Source organism: Cynara cardunculus (assembly GCF_001531365.2).
Source record: "Cynara cardunculus var. scolymus isolate 2C chromosome LG 13, CcrdV1, whole genome shotgun sequence".
In the NCBI taxonomy this organism is placed as follows: Eukaryota; Viridiplantae; Streptophyta; class Magnoliopsida; order Asterales; family Asteraceae; genus Cynara; species Cynara cardunculus.
In genome coordinates, this window is record NC_037540.1 from 92,371 (window position 1) to 109,167 (window position 16,797).

At 34.2% G+C, this 16,797-nt stretch overlaps 3 protein-coding genes across 3 annotated transcripts; all 3 read left to right on the top strand.

Annotated features, from left to right (window-relative positions):
• The first annotated feature begins 2,618 nt into the window (after positions 1-2,618).
• LOC112524240 lies at positions 2,619-3,522 on the top strand. Its single transcript, XM_025133998.1, has 2 exons — positions 2,619-3,224; positions 3,322-3,522. The coding sequence occupies exons 1-2, from the start codon at positions 2,619-2,621 to the stop codon at positions 3,520-3,522; spliced, it is 807 nt and encodes a 268-aa protein (XP_024989766.1).
• A 1,756-nt stretch (positions 3,523-5,278) lies between these two features.
• LOC112524574 lies at positions 5,279-6,088 on the top strand. Its single transcript, XM_025134456.1, has one exon. The coding sequence runs from the start codon at positions 5,351-5,353 to the stop codon at positions 5,981-5,983; it is 633 nt and encodes a 210-aa protein (XP_024990224.1). The 5' UTR covers positions 5,279-5,350; the 3' UTR covers positions 5,984-6,088.
• A 5,793-nt stretch (positions 6,089-11,881) lies between these two features.
• LOC112524572 (protein LAZY 1-like) lies at positions 11,882-14,805 on the top strand. Its single transcript, XM_025134452.1, has 5 exons — positions 11,882-11,969; positions 12,048-12,114; positions 12,206-13,002; positions 13,260-13,533; positions 14,538-14,805. Exons 1-5 carry the CDS (start codon positions 11,964-11,966, stop codon positions 14,555-14,557), a joined length of 1,164 nt encoding a protein of 387 aa, XP_024990220.1. The 5' UTR covers positions 11,882-11,963; the 3' UTR covers positions 14,558-14,805.
• The last annotated feature ends 1,992 nt before the right edge of the window (positions 14,806-16,797 follow it).

Sequence of the window (16,797 nt, forward strand, 5' to 3'; positions counted from 1 at the left end):
TATATATATATATATATATATATATATATATATATGCTTTTAAGTTGTTTTTATTATGACATATTATACTTTCATTTTTCTTTATTATAGCAACATACTTTGATCAGTGTAATAGCATAGTGAACATTACAACTTGTGCAATTTGTGCGATGCTTGAGGAGTTGTATCAAGAGTTTTTTTTTTTTTTTTTAACAGTGCACGAGCTTAGTGCATGTAAGAGTGGTGTAAGCAACATTGTTTCCATTTTTTGTTAGACTTTGCTTCCATTTAATTGGATGCTAAGTTTTTTTAATATATATATAAATACGTTTATTATTTTGTAGGTGTGTTGACGGGAATGTTGGTTGTGATGAGGGATGAAAAGGTATGTTGTTCTTTTTTTTTTTTCTACATGATCTGTCCCAATAACCAACATCATCACCAAATGAATGCAAAGCAGATACAACACCTTGCATATGCATATGAATATGAATATGAATATGAATATGAATATAAATAAATATGAATATGAAATAACATGATTAGTTGCTATTTATGTTTATCAAATATATTTATATTTTTTTTGTATAATACTTTTATTTTCTTTGTTTTGCTTTTACATCCCAACTCATTTTTTGGTTATCCTTGGTAATTAGTTACATGTTTTTTCTTTACATCTTCAATTTGTATTTGTTTTGTTCCCACTTACCCGATAAACACTTACCGGTAAAAATCAACATTATCGCTTACTTACCGGACAAGATTTTATTCACTAAAACGCATCGTATGCAACAATTTATCCTGGTAAGCACTAACCATGGTAAGAGTCCTCGTCCTCACTTACCGGGTAAGACTCTCGATTCTTGCATTCGCTCTTACCGGACGGGTACGATTATTAGCCCCTGCCATATTCATCCAGTAAAATAAAATGACTTGGTAAACGGCAGCTAAGTGTTTGATGAAATGTTTCAACCAAAGTTTTGGTGCCTTTATAAAGAAAGTAATTTGTATGCAAATTAGAATAAAGAAATATAGGAACCCTTAACCTACATTTTTTAGTTCAAATCAAATTAATGTTGCTTTTGTTAGAAACTCATAACTTTTGATTTGAGGCCCACCATGAACACACACTCACCTAAAATTGTTTTGCAGGTTTAGTTTAAAGGGCATTTGGCCATATTAATTTGTGTCGATCCATAGAAATGCTTAATTGCTCTTCTTTATTTGATGTTGATGTTGATATATTGTGTTTATATTTTCATAATTTTATTTTATACCTTTTCTATATTATCTTTTTATTATTAATTAATGTTCAATAAATTAATCAAAATATAAAACACGTATAAAAATAATATTTTAAGAATAATAAAGTAAACATTTAAAGAATATAAAATTTAAAGAACGAATAAAATGTAAAAAAGAAGACTTGTTCGATCGATATATTAATTAAGTTTTACTTTGAGATGATATAGTAAAATATATGTTTGTCATCTTGTTCCATAGGGTGTGGGTGGAAAACACATGTTCCACTATATTCTTGTATGTTCCATGTAAAAGTTCCACCAAACATGAAACAATAATTTTTATTTTGTTCTATTTATGTCCGGTTGCACCCAAAATGTTTTACTAACTCCCCATAAAGCTCCATACACAAATTTTGCTTTTATTGTTGGTTTAGTTTATGCATGGCGAAAGGGGGCATATTGAGACGTTATATGATTGCAACATGTGGTACTTCCCAATCAAAATGGGCCAAGTGTCAAACGTCATAATAATCCGGCTACAACACTTACCTTCTAATTATCACACGTACGTCTAGTCTCTCACTTGTTTCTCTGCAGCTCCTCAAAAGAAAATTTGTTGTTAGAAGCCTATATTATATATTTGATTCAATTGAAAATGGGGAAGATCATTTATGATTCCAGAACCACCACCTGGAATAAATATGACGTTTTAGGATTAATTAAAAGAGTAGCTAATTAAAGAGACATCTCAAAAAAGAAGTAATTTAATTTAACGAATTTGATTGTTGCATGTTGTAACATATATATACATACATGCTTCTCTAATTACAGATCATTTCAATTACAAATTCTTTTAAAAATTTATTTTTTATACAAAAAAACATATCTACTTTAATTATGTATTTATTTATCAATTATATTATATCAACAAATAAAAATGCAAAACTTTTATAACTCTATAAAGTTGAAACCGATTAAACCAAATAATGTAATTGTGGACCTTTGACCAAAAACCTCAACATTTTTAGGTTTTTTAATCATTTTTCTCTTAAAAACACAGGTTGTGGATGTTTTTACGCATTATATAAAATAGAATCAACCAATATGCGGTATTATTAAACTTTATTAGTTATGAGATTTACATATATTATTTTGTTGACATGATTCATGGGTTAATTAATGATGATGGGGCTTTCAACATGAGACCTACCAATTAACTCAGTTTTTTGAATGAAGGATATGACGACACATGTTAAAATGGTAGTGGTACCATGTGGGTAAACATACCCCACTAAAGAAAAATAGATCCATATTTCTCTCTTAAGATCCTGGATCACCTCGTACCATCTTGGCTTATTATTCTTTCACTCCAAAATTTACCATCTGCTTCTGAAAATGTCAGGTGTATCACTTGCGGTGGCTCATACTCATGGCTCTGACTCAGACAAAACATCCACCGTCCCTGCCACTGCCACTGCCACTGCCCAACACCAAAAAGAGGTGACAAGTGGTGGTATGATGGGATCTCTACGCTGGATCGAACTCCAGTTGGTAGCTTTTGTTATGGTTTTCTCAGCCATTGGTCTGGTCCCACTCTTTGATCTCCTTTTCCCGGCTTTCACCACTGCCTATCTTCTAATTCTATCACGACTAGCGTTTCCTGGTGCCACAACCTGTAAGGAAATAGTACAAGGATCAAGTGGAATGCTACGTGTCTACGCTATTATGGGGACGGTAATTGGGCTATTTTTGCCCTTAGCTTATGTGTTGGGAGGGTATGCAAGGGGGGATGAGAAAGCAGTTCGGTCCGCCACACCCCAGTTGTTCTTGCTTTCTTTTCAAATACTAACCGAGAATGTTATAAGCGGATTGTCATTGTTTTCAGCTCCCATCAGGGCCTTAGTACCAATGTTGTATACGGTTAGAAGACTATTCGTTATATTGGATTGGATACAAGATGTGTTGCTCAACAAGTCCCTCAATACAAATGCTCCCATCGAGGTATACATACATATACATACATATATAATGAAAATGGTAGTAATAATTAGTTATCTAATAATGCTGATCAATATATATATATATATATATGATGCAGGATATTGCATGGTATTGGTTTGGGATAAGCCTAGCAGTGACGAATCTTATATATTTTTCAATCAATATCTTTGCATTCTTGATTCCACGTTTTCTGCCAAAAGCATTTGAGCAATATTTCAAGGAGAGAAACGAGACACAGGCAAAGTTGGCCGAAGACAAACGTCAAAGTGAACAACCCAAAGATAAGAAGTTCGATTAATTAATTACCCTAGCATCCACTTCAATTATTTAGGTAGCTTTTATGTAATTTGTTTATATGTCATGCCATGTATATTCACGGATCGATCAGGAAACAACTTCAATTAACAATAACATGCCCCATTACCTATTTTCTATTACTTTTCTTTCTTTCTTCAATTCAAATTAAAGATATGATATATATAACATTTTTAAACAAGTTATCGACACACAAATTTGATATTTATTCGAGATATTTCATGAATTAAGACTTAAAAGCAAAGTTGCAACACTTAACCAACATATATTTCTTTATCATTCTTTACCTTTCAACGAGCATATTTCTTATCATTTTTGGTGTTACGAGAACATCTTCAATGGTAACACCAAAACTTAACACCATTGATGTCCAAAATAAATGGTGTTAAGGAGACGACAATTAAGTACAAGTAGAACTTACCCATGGCTTTTCGGAGTGCGTAGTTCCACCCTAACCCATTTATCATGTAATTTTGTAGACAATCAATTTAGGAATTGCATTCCTTTGTTTGTTTTGACCATCGCTTGCATGATTATATGCGGCTTGGGCATTCTCCACCTTTAGGGTAAATTTTTAAGAGTGAGTTCTACCAAAACTCATTTGTCAAGATTGAGTTGTTACGTAATGGTAAAGCCTAGAAAAACTATAGTAAAATATCTCATCCACTTCATGTTCTATTCTAGGTACTATCAAAATCCTTATAGCTATGGAGGTTCACCTACAATAACTTTAAGTCATTTATGCTTGTCCAAGAGATTCTTGGGTATGCATAAATTGACCCAAAAACCCACGGTTATCTAAAAAAACTCTAATTTTACACCAAATCATTTGTTTTCTAACTTTAATAAGTTATATTATTCATAATTATATTCCCATTATAATATATATGTTAGTGATATGTTATCGTAAAAGTAATTAGCTTTTAAAATAAGTTGAATATATAAAAAATGAGTTTTATTAAAGGTATGATTGGCAAACCAGCTCAAAGTTAAAAGGGATTTTTTCAAAAAAAAAAAAAGAAGAAGAAGAAGAAAGATTAACTTATTGTTTGTCAAATATAACCTAACACTTAAAAATTAATATAAATTTAATTTATTAATATAATATCAGTAATATGTAAAAGACACAAATTTTGAACAACTTAATAAGTGATTCTATTATATAACACGAAACACCATTAATTATATCCATTCCAATTTTCTTCCTATGCTAAAAAGTTGCTATTTCCATTTCCCCATCCCTAATGCCTCCAACTAGGGGCGTTTTTAACAAGCTATTTAAAACCGAGATTAATAATTTACAAGTTTGAATAGATCTCGAACATAAAATAGAATTCACTTAACAAGTTGAGTTTCATAATATAAATGTTCGACTCAATTTGTTCGAAAACTCGATTAAGATCTTCCAGTCAAGCCATTTCATTGGAACACACATTTTTTGAGAAAAACAGATTCATGTGTTCAAAATTTAAAATAATAAAACAATCAACTTAGAATTAATGATCGAGTTAAACGATCTCGAATCCGAAGCTTTTAAGTATAATGTATAACTAAAATTTAGAAAAGAAAAGAAGCACAACAGTGAAGGCTTGAAAGATATCCAAGTTAAATTTGGAGCCCAACTTAAATAGACCCATGTCTGAACGGCAAACACCCTAAAGTTTTCAAGTGTCCCCACTCCCACTTCCATAATTTCTTTGCTCCCACTCCCAATATTTGTTCTTTTTAAGTTTTTCATATGTAGTAAAACATAATCTCTCTCTCTCTCTCTCTCTCTCTCTCTCCACAAAAGAAGAGCAAGAAAACACGGTATGAAGATGAGAAACAAAGGTAAAGTATACCCATCCTCCTCCTCCTCCTGCACTCCATTTCCGGCCGAAGATCTAGACACAGATTCTCTGTCCGTCTTAAAGCTTCTACCGGCGACTATTCTTGGTTTGGCCCTTCTCCTATCTCTCCAAGACCGTCAAGTGTTGGCCTACATGATAACTAGGTCCATCAATTCTACTCATCCTTCAGTTGATAAGAAGAAACCATCAAATAACCACAACCCTCCTCCACTTTTTTATTGCGATTGCTTTGATTGTTATACCAGCTATTGGTTCAAATGGGATTCTTCTCCTAACCGTGAGCTCATTCACCAAGCCATTGAGGCTTTTGAAGAGACCTTGACCCACGGTGAACAGTCTAGGAAGAAAGCCAAGAAGAGAGAGAGAATTTACAGTCCTCCACCGGAAAGGCTTCAAGTGGTGGAAGAGAAAGCTGAAGAAGATGGGGTTTTGAATATTGCTGCGGAGGAGAAGGCCGATGCCCAGCCACCTGAGGCAGCGGTACTTGTGGCGGCCAGCCAGCACAAAGGGTTGGCTAGGAAGGTACTGCCGGACGTGATAGGGTTGTTCCACTGGCGTTTGTGGAGTCTTTGGAGTCCGAATGTATCATTTTAAAATCTCGATGCTTGTATTCTACATAGCTCCTGTCTGTGTCTGTCTCTATTAGGTCGCCGGTGAAATCCCATAAATTTTTTACTAAATAAAATACAAGATTATGTATTTGTTTTGTTTGTATTTTGAATCGGCAACTAAGCTAAGCATATAGATTATAGAGGTTGAGGTTGAGGTTGAGTTGGTGATGATATTTGGGAAAAGGGCCCAACAAAATGTGACATGTGAACCTTAAACCCAATTGATGTAAGCCTATCACTTAACTCTTCAATTTACGTCAGATCCAATCCAACGAATAACTGAAACACTCATATTTCAGAGAAGGAAGGCAAAGTCATAAAGCTAACAGGGGCATATTTAATTTATGGATTATTAAAAGAAGAATCTATGTATATTTTCAAAGAATAATAACATTAAGCATACTATTTTTAATTCAGGACACCCATAATCAAGTCCTTTATTAAATGCCACATTACATTTGTGTAAAATATCTATGCAGCATGCCCCATGCCCCTTGCCCCTTGCCCGTACTTACTCTAGTGGACTTGGGAAAAGAAATAAGAATCTATATTTTTAGTTCCAGACAGATGTCACATGTAAATGAAAACTATATCCAAACATTAAATAAATGAAATAGATGATGATCATGTCAATATCGAATATCCATATACTGGAGTAAATAAACCATCCATAAAAATTAATATTATTATCACTTTTTCTTAAAACAAAATAAAAGTACTATATCATCTCTTTTAATAAATTGCAATATTTAACATTCTCTTACCAAATTAATCTTCAAAACATTCAAATGTACATTAATCAAACAACCTTTAGATATTTCTAAAAAACATGTAAGACCACACAAGAATCTATAACACATCCCACATGTGAATCAAATTAGAGTTGAACCAATACCTAATGCCTTGTAAATATTTAATGTTTGTCGGTCAAACACAGCTACACAAGTTTTAAAGAACAATCACTTGTTGCATATCATGTATGCTACTTCACGGTTTCTTCCAAGTACCATAAAGTTAATTAGGAGTGGCTTACTCTCTTCTTGAAATGTTAGACTCGGTTTCTAGATAGTTTTAAGTTCGAGCTAATGAACTTATTGGAGAATGAAAATGACATAGAATTAAAATGGAAATGACTTTTTATTCCCCCAGTTCAATTTGAAATGAAAATTTGAGATTCTGAGAGAATGTATTCATTATATTATATAAAACCAAACAGTTTTTTTTATTATTATTATCATTCCTATTGATTATTGATTAATATCTCTAACTAAACACAACCTTAGTATTATACACCTACAATATTATTTTTATAAGACAAGTATAGTATTGATGTTTTTTTTTCTTGGTAATGATGGTATTTAACCACTTAAACTAAATTAGTCCATTGGATAAATATAAAAACGTATGTCTTATATAATTCAAATAAATTTTAATTTTTTTTGTAAATACATAATTCTTGCAGAAGTTCATACTTAATAGCATCTAAAAAATAGTGATATAACGCTAGGACAATATTTGGAATTTAATAAGGTTATTGATATCTTGGAACACAAAGAGAGTTGAATCCAAACATACATAAGTGCAAAAATGAGATGCAAGTTTGAAGTACCAAAAGATTCAACTTTTTTTGTTGACACATGGGTTGCCGGATCACTCAAAGAATGATATCCATGCATCTTGCTTATGAAACATGCACAATTTTTTCTAAAAATATAATGCAATATTGATGTATTTGTTAACGCCAAAAATCCTTGAGTTTTAGAAAGGAACATCATAGTAATAAGCAAACATCAATTAATTGATAAATATGCAAAACAATTGACCTACCAAACAATATTTAGAGTTTAATGATATGAAATACTTATTCGGCCGATCATATCCAATTCTTAATTTGTTCCGGCTTAACTTTTTAGCTAGAAAAAAAGGGGGTTGTATGCGATCATCCTTGTATCCACCCAACAATTTCCACAAATGCCCTCCTCCTTTCTCTCGTCACCCTTCTCGATCTATTGCTTTCTCTCGTCACCCCTCTACTACTTCCTCTTATCTCCACTCTCGAGTCTCGATCTACTACTTTCTCTCATATCCCCTCTCGATCTATTGCTCTCTCGTCACCACTCTACTCCTTTTTCTCATCTCGTCTCTCAATCTACTACTACCTCTTATCATCCCTCAGATGTTGCTCCCTCACAACTGTAGAGTTTTCTGTCACAATATCTAGAGAATCATTAATAGAGCCATAGTTTTTATGGATTTGATCCGTAAGAGAAATTTAGATTTTGTAGGATTAAGTTGATGTGTTCTATAATTGTTTCTTATATCTATTTGTTGGTGTCTATATATTTGTGAAAGTATAATAGAAACTTGTAATCCAACACAAATTTGAGCTTGCTGCCAATTATATTGTCTGAGTTCACAATTTTACAGCTTCTTTATCATTTAATTTTCTTTCTCGATTCTATGAAATTTGATATTTCATATTGTGAGAACTTGGTTCGATACTCATCTTCTTATGAAGTTTATCTCATTTAAGAATCGAATGCATATGTACAAAAACCACTTTTGAAACCAAGATGCTATAATCAAATCAAGACCAAGGGATTCAATTTGGTTAAAGCATCTTTTCATTCTCTAGAAACTTATTCTTGATTCATTTTCTTATTAAGTATGCTAAAGCTCAAACCAAACTTGTGTTTTTAGAATTAGGGATAAAAATAGTAATTTATATCATTCAAACCGCTTATTTACAGAAAACAAGTAACGACTGATATTTAATTAGATATACAAACTTAATGAGAAAAGAAACCAACGCCTTCTAAGTTGAAGTTCCATAAGTCATCCATTGTATTTCTATGCAAAGTGAAAAAGAGCAAATACAATCACTCAACTTCTACCTTATTTATAATATCTATTAGTTGGATGAAATGAGAGGGTATTCTTTATTGCCAACTAAAATTATGTTTTTTATTAGGTAAAAAGAAGTGTCGATCAACCTGATACGTATTTAGGAGCCGAGTCATGCTTTCCTTCATAAAAAACCAGAATGTTTAGTCCTGGCCCATGACGCTTAATACTGTAGTCGCAAACAATCATTTACTAGCCGACGAAGGCCATAATGGTGGGTAAATGTTATACATATATTCCATAGACAAAGCAACAAATATAGCACTTATTTTATGGCCATAACATAACAGAAGTCATGAAATAATTTAGATGATAACGCAAACAAAAACATGTCTTGCTCAAAGCATCACAAGTCAACTTCTTTCACTTTCAAGACCCCACATAGCTTAGAAATATACTTGCTCAAGATTTTAGATTTTTTTTTCCTTTTACAGATCTAATGAATTCAAAATCAGATGACATTCCAATTTTTTTCTAGAAATGAGATAGAAACCTAGCATGTAAAATGTTTAGATATCTCCAAATCTTGTACAACACCACCAACAACCTTAAATCTCCAAAAAAACTTGCATACAAATGACACTCTCCATTGTGAACAATGTGATAACCGGACTCTTGAGATTAAGCAAACTAATTTTGAACTTCAAATGTGATTAGAACTCTTCCAAAATAATTGTGTCAATTTTGAGAAGCTTATAGGTAAAAGTGTTATTTGAGTTATATATTATCCTCAACAATTCAAATTAACTAAACCAGAAATGAATTGAACAAATCAAATGGATCCAAAGTCACCTAAAGTGCATATAAATGCATAAAACCTCTAAAACGATCTATTAGAAAAAATATGATGTTATTCTAATATATTTTGTAACAATATTTAACATATTCATTATCTCTATAAAAAAAAAAGAGAAAATATTTATGGATCAATCCAACCAAACGGTAGGGGTCCAGTAAAAATGAGAGTTAAGATGTGAAGCGTAAGAAGAAATCTTCACTGTTGGATACACATTAGGATGAGATGTCCAGGTTCAATTCCCGTATCAAACATTCATGGGTTGGGGTTGTGATTAAAGGTGATCAAGGGTACAAATCCCTTCTTACGTTTCTCACCTCTAACTCTTCTTCTCATACGATCTTTCGCCGAAAACTGTTTTGGCCCGTCCACTTTGTCACCTTTGCCACATACAAGAAGGTATGGGCATTAAGTTTGGCAAAGTAACCCATATTGGTTTTGAGTTTGAAATCATATAGCTTTGCCCTCAAAAACAAAGAATGCAATGGAGAAACTCGAGTCCAAATGGCATTACCTACATGTGAATGTATCTTCCATATTCTACAAGCATAGTAACAGTTGCTCCATTCCACTCATTGTTATCAAGAAGCACATAATATGCAGGGGTCCTTCCATATTCTACAAGCATAGTAACAGTTGCTCTATTCCATTCATTGTTAGCAAGGAGCACATAATATGCAGGGGACCACCTGTGGGGAACTTATGATTGAGATCTTATATTATAATGGTTTTATCATACCTTTATGTTTCATTTGCTTTATCGCATTCTCAGCCAGATATTCATGTAGGAACAAGGTTCCCCATCAGGCTTTTGGCTTTGCCACTAATAATGGATGAACCACAACTGCCCACTCAGGCCCAACCCAGGAATAGACAGACAAGAGGAACATACCAATGTACCAGTCACTTGTTGAGATACCTTCCCTCATGCAGATGTCTAATATTGATATACTACTTTTCTGATCACTTCCTAAAGGACACTCGATGAATCAAGGCCATCAAGGGCCTCTTCAATATTTTAAGACCCTAAAAGTGTAACATCAGATATAAGGATAGTGACCAAACTGCTCAACACTAAACGAACCCAAACTAGCATGAATTTGTACAGCGAAAAATAAGGATGAAGTTGCTTAATTATTAACCATCCTATCAAGCTAATAAATCCAAACTAGCATGAATTTGATTGGATAATTTATGTAACATTCATGATTAAATTTCTTGCTTGTAGCAGGAAAGATGGCACTAGTTATGGACCTACTTTCATAACTCACCATTAAGCACTATATCTTGCTACAATGTTAAGGGAGGTGCATATCATTGTAGAGCAAATAACGCTATTGCATTATTTTTCCTTCACTTGGCAACAAGTAAATGTCGTCACTAAAGAGACCAAACAGTTGATAAAAATGAGCCAACTATGTTCTTAATCAGCATGATCCGTTAGGTTGTATAGCTATAGCATCGCTGCAGCTAATATAACAATTCGAGAAACTGTTTGATATAGAAAAATGTAAAATGATGAGTTCTAGGTCAAAACAGGAACGCTGACTGTCTCCTGAAAGCATCATTTCTATCACCCGGGGTAAAAGTACAAGAAAAGACAAGCATCCTTTTATATGATATATATTAGGGAGCATGACAAGTGCAAATTTTCCTTCCCTCTTATTATGTAATTGACCAACTAGAGTGGTAAAACAGAATTCCCAAAATCACGACACGATTACAAGCATTGCATCACTAATCTAAGACTTTACTATCTGAGCCATAAGGTATCATATTACTTACAGATAAGAAAGCAAAAGTGGGAAAAAAACATGTCTGGGTACAAAAGCCAGTCAACTACATATAACCTAGGAACAGCTTAACAATGCATGTATTTTAAGACACACCGCACATCGTGTGAACATATAGTGAAACCAAGTACATGCTGTGTTTTAAGGCCGAGAATTATGAATCATGCAAGTAAATTATTACCCTAAGGCTATCCTAGCACATGGCAAACAAACATACAAATATCAACTTGTTTGTCCAGGGACTGTTGACCAATTGGCCAAATTATTTGATCTTTACACATGTATCCAGCCAAAGGTTTGTTATTTTCTCTATGTTCTTGTAATCTTGTCCACCTGCCATAAAATTGGAACTTTAAACTATTCTTCATGGGTAGTATATCAAGCATCACAATAGAATAAGAACCTTTTATCTTCTTTCTCCATATCACAAAAATTGATTAAGCAGTGAGCTCTCTAAAAGAGGACCGAAAATGAAGGTAAAATTTTAAATCTATACAAATCCAGAACATAATGTTGCCCTTTCAGTGATACATGATTGACTATCTTCATTGCAGTTACCAGATTGGATGCAGCACAAGTTCCGGCAGACAAACAATGAACACCTAACAGAATTTGCTCCAAGTAAGTCGTGTATCTCCGATTCTCTGTCTACCTTTTCGATCTATTATGTATTCCTTGATTCAAGGGATGATGCTCTATAACTGCTGAGCAGGGAACTCTTGTGCATGTCTTATGGGGAAACCATCACTAGACGACCTACAATACTATCCTAAATCGCACTATCATGCCAAGGCTCCAAGCAACACACACATAGATAACCAGTTTCGTAAATCATTTGCATGCATGGAGACTGCAAGAGCAGATGATGAGCGTATGGAAGAAGAATCGGGTGCTGCTGTTTCTGAACTCTTCCATGGATTCCTGGCAATAGGGACTCTAGCTACGGAAACAATCACAACTGAACCAGCAACACCAACATTTGCCACCGCTGTTGAGAACATCATGGGGAAAGAAACTGAAGCAACAGAGAATGAACTGAAGCTCATCAATGATGAGTTAGAGAAGGTGCTAGGACCTGAAGGAAAGGAAGATCGCTCTAATGACTCTTCTGGGAGAAACAGCTGTGTTAATGTTGGAAGAAGCAGTCCTGGAGGTACGATTACACTTGGTGGCAGACCTTTAGAAAACAACGAAAATGGAGCAGCCGTTTGTCCACTCCAGGGCTATCTCTTTGGTTCAGTAATTGGATTGCCAGAAACAGCTACGGCAAAGAAGGAACATAGAACATCACTTGGAGAGTTGTTTCAGAGAACTAAAATGGTGGAAGAAGTTACTGGACCTAAAAGTAACATAGGAGAAAAGCAAAAACAGAAAGAAACTGACAAATCTGCTGTCCATCTGATGAAAAAGATACTGAAAGGAAGAAAACTTTATTCTTCCTCTTGGCGCTCCACAGCATCGTCTGGAGGAACCCTTGATTCTGCTTCAGCTGACAAAAAACCACGCAAGGTACAAGCACTTGATTTTTGTGTATGACTTATGCCACTGCATGTCTGAATCGCCCAATGATACTAAGTAGGAATAACTTTAACTGAACAAGTCATGACTGCGATCCTGCAAACCTAATGTGGCCCAGCTTTTTATAGATATTCAATCCATTATGCTGGCTAATGAATGTGTACTTTAGCTTTGACATTCTACTAGTTTAGTTTAAAAAGGATTAACTTTTCAGTTGAGTATCCTAACATCTAATGTGGCAAATACAGATCCTACAAATGTTCCACAGGAAAGTTCACCCTGAAGGTCTGGTTGTTGCACCCAAGTCTGAAAATCACTCGAAACATGTTACAGTGGGCAACTTCACCAATGCGGAATATAAATATAGAAACCAAATGTTGTCTGAAGATATCACAGTATTTCCTCTTGTGGATGCTTCTAAAAGAAGTGCAAACTGCACTAAGAGCAACATTCCCCACTCTGCATATTGTATGAGTGAATCAGATGGGAGCAGAGAATGCTGGATCAAATCAGATGCAGATTGTAAGTATACAAACTTCCGCCATCTATTTTATCTAATGCAAGACAATTAATTAATTTCTATTTTGATTATATTTTGATTATTGTTATTTATTGTTGCCATTAATTGTTATTTATTGTTGCCATTATCTCTATTACACTCTAACTATGCAACATTATAGCTTCTTATATGTGAAGTCATTGTCAGAAAGACCATAAGATATTATAACCTCAACCACATTCCCAAGGATGGGATGGATATGTCCATTCAATTGATTCTTAACTGTTCAATGTTGAGAAATAAATTCTTAATTTTAAAGGCAAGTTGCCAACTTATGTACTGACTGCCACTATTCTCTAGGCATTTCATGTCAGTGTCCAAAATTAATAGATACAGATCGTGAAAGTTGAGTATAAAATTAAAAGACTAGGTTTGCAGAACAATGACACAAACATGGATAATGAGAAAAATAATTGTAATTATTTTGAATATCTTATTTGTCAATTATAAATTTCCATAACCTCCTTGCTCTATCTATGCCAGTTCATTTGTTTTTGTAACAAAAGAGTAATTACTTGATACACATCTTAGTTAATAGATAAAGAAATAAAAAATACAAGCAAAATCATTAAATAAAATGTCAGATCAAGATTTAAGACCACCACCATAACTGCTACTTTTTCAAGGTTTTCCATGTATTTCAAGGCCCATTAAACTATGTACATGCAATGATCCTTTCTTCATATGCATTCATTCATTTGGGGCGATTAGGGTGTTGAGACCTTACTCAAGCACAACATAATATCCTCACTTCAGAATTACACTCTAAAGGCAATAAACACTTATTTCCATAAAAAGCTAAGGCCTCGTACATAGGTTATCAATACAGCATATAAAATTTAAAGCAATAAGATGCCCTCAATAAGGCCTTCATTAATTATCATAGAAACTATTTTCATGTTGATGTGTAACTTTAAAAACTCCTATGTTATCTTTACCTGACTCATAATTACTGTTTCCTGTGAAGACCTGGTGCTGGAACTGTAGAAGAAGAAGTGGAGTGCAATGTAGAGCTTGGTGGAATTGGGCTGGAAGAAGTATGTTATGCAACTGTGATTGTATGATTTCTCCTATTGGTAAGTAATGATGAATATTTTTAAGTATTGTGTCGGAAGCTTGTGAAGTTGAAGAGAATAAAGAGGCACCTTGTTACCCAATGCATGAGTCATGCATAAAACTTAACCTGTATGCCTTGTGACATTTCTGTAGTAATGATTAATATACTTGCATTTCGAGTAATGTCTTACTTGAATTTAATGAAGTCCTTTTCCTTCCAGCTAGAACTATATTCTTTGAAAAAATTCAAAGAACCTTGGAGGAAATGTATGAGATGCAATGCACATCAATATATTTGTGCTATGCTGGATATGGTTTAGAATGATATACTCTATACATCACATACTTGTGACATTGTCAAATTCCCATTTTCATCATTTCTTGTGCTTCTTTGTTGCTATTCAACAAGTTTTATAGCATGCGTCTCACACGTCTAGGAGTCCGGCTATGACAGTTGAACTTCCAACCAAAAGAACGAAAGGTGGATCACAGCCTTGGATATATCAAGGACCATAACATGTTGAAAAATAGTTTAAATGAGAACTTTTACAGTCAGATCATGAAGTAGATATATTGAGATATATCAAGGACCATAACATGTTGAGAAATAGTTTAAATGAAAATCAAGAAGAGTGAAAACTTGTGCTTTTCCTCGTCAAACTTGCATTAATTTTCACAAATTACATTTTCCTTTTTGCCACCCTACAATATCTATAATAAATCAAATTAAATTAATCAAACTTGACCATACTTTGAAGATCAGTAACTTCATTTACTGACCTATAAATACAGTAGATAAGATATTTCGTGTGTTGGCTGATCAAACTGGCCAAGTTATTTAAGCACAGATGACATAAATACACATAGTTAGTTCTCAAAATAGATTGTTAGAGCCACTGACCAATTGATCTCTATTCAAGGTAGCATATCAGAAAACAGTGAGTGAAAGCCGTAGAATGCCCTTGAAAAAATGTAGGCAACAATCCATCACCACATGTTGATACATTATGAAACTTGGTAGATGATTATCTATTTCTAAGTTGAGGAAGGAAATTAAGATGAACACTTGCCGTCTACACGCTACAAAAGAATATATGTATATATGCATACAGATAACTTGAAAAATCTGTAATTGTTGGGATTTGTTAGTCAGTGTCACGTGAATAAAGTTCCTGATTTGCAGGAACAGATTGTTTATTTTGAATTAGTCTAGTCTTTCCTATAGAGTAGGAGTTTGTTATCTTTTAAGTTCATTTCCGTTTTCATTGTACGTGTATTTAAGGAACCCTTGGGTGCCATGAATAAATGCAAAGTGTATTGAACACCATAATTGTGAGTATATTCCATATTATTGTGTGTGTGTGATACCAAACATTTGGTATCAGAGCTAGGTTAGAAGAGCTCTTTTCTATCAAGGGGTGAGAGAGAGATGCAGAACTCTGATAAGTTTGTTCAACCAGCCATTCCAAGGTTTGATGGTCACTTCGATCATTGGGCCCTGTTAATGGAGAATTTCCTAAGGAGTAAGGAAATGTGGAGTTTGGTGGAAGAAGGAGTTCCTGCACAGACAGTGCCTAATCCAAGTGAAGCACAGAAGAAGGCGTTGGATGAAGCCAAGTTGAAAGACCTGAAAGTGAAGAATTTCCTGTTCCAAGCTATAGACAGGGAGATCTTGGAGACAATTTTGGATAAGAGGTCTTCAAAGGGAATCTGGGATTCGATGAGACAGAAGTATGAGGGGTCAACGAAGGTGAAAAGGGCTCAGTTGCAGGCTTTGAGAAGGGAGTATGAACTACTCTCCATGAAAGACGGTGAAAAGGTCGATACATATTTGGCCCGGACCCTCACAATTGTGAATAAGATGAAGGCAAATGGCAATCAACTGACTTCAGGAGCTGTTGTTGCTAAGGTGTTACGTTCTTTAAGCCCGAAATTCAACTATGTTGTTTGTTCTATTGAGGAATCCAATAACCTCGATACGATGACAATTGATGAACTCCATGGAAGCCTACTTGTTCATGAACAACGTATGATCGGGCAACAAGATGACGAACAGGCTTTGAAGATATCAACCGGTTCACCCTCTCGAGGAAGAGGGAGAGGACGTGGTGGTCGTGGTGGTAGAGGACGTGGCAGACTTTCATTTGATAAACGTACCATCGAATGTTATA

Bases quoted from the DNA above. Each gene is read 5' to 3' on its own strand.
- LOC112524240 (XM_025133998.1), top strand. From the start codon at position 2,619: ATGTCAGGTGTATCACTTGCGGTGGCTCATACTCATGGCTCTGACTCA. The intron at 3,225-3,321 runs GTATACATACAT...TATATGATGCAG, and splicing joins ATACAAATGCTCCCATCGAG to GATATTGCATGGTATTGGTT.
- LOC112524574 (XM_025134456.1), top strand. From the start codon at position 5,351: ATGAAGATGAGAAACAAAGGTAAAGTATACCCATCCTCCTCCTCCTCC.
- LOC112524572 (XM_025134452.1), top strand. The intron at 12,115-12,205 runs GTAAGTCGTGTA...ACTGCTGAGCAG, and splicing joins CCTAACAGAATTTGCTCCAA to GGAACTCTTGTGCATGTCTT. The intron at 13,003-13,259 runs GTACAAGCACTT...TGGCAAATACAG, and splicing joins CTGACAAAAAACCACGCAAG to ATCCTACAAATGTTCCACAG.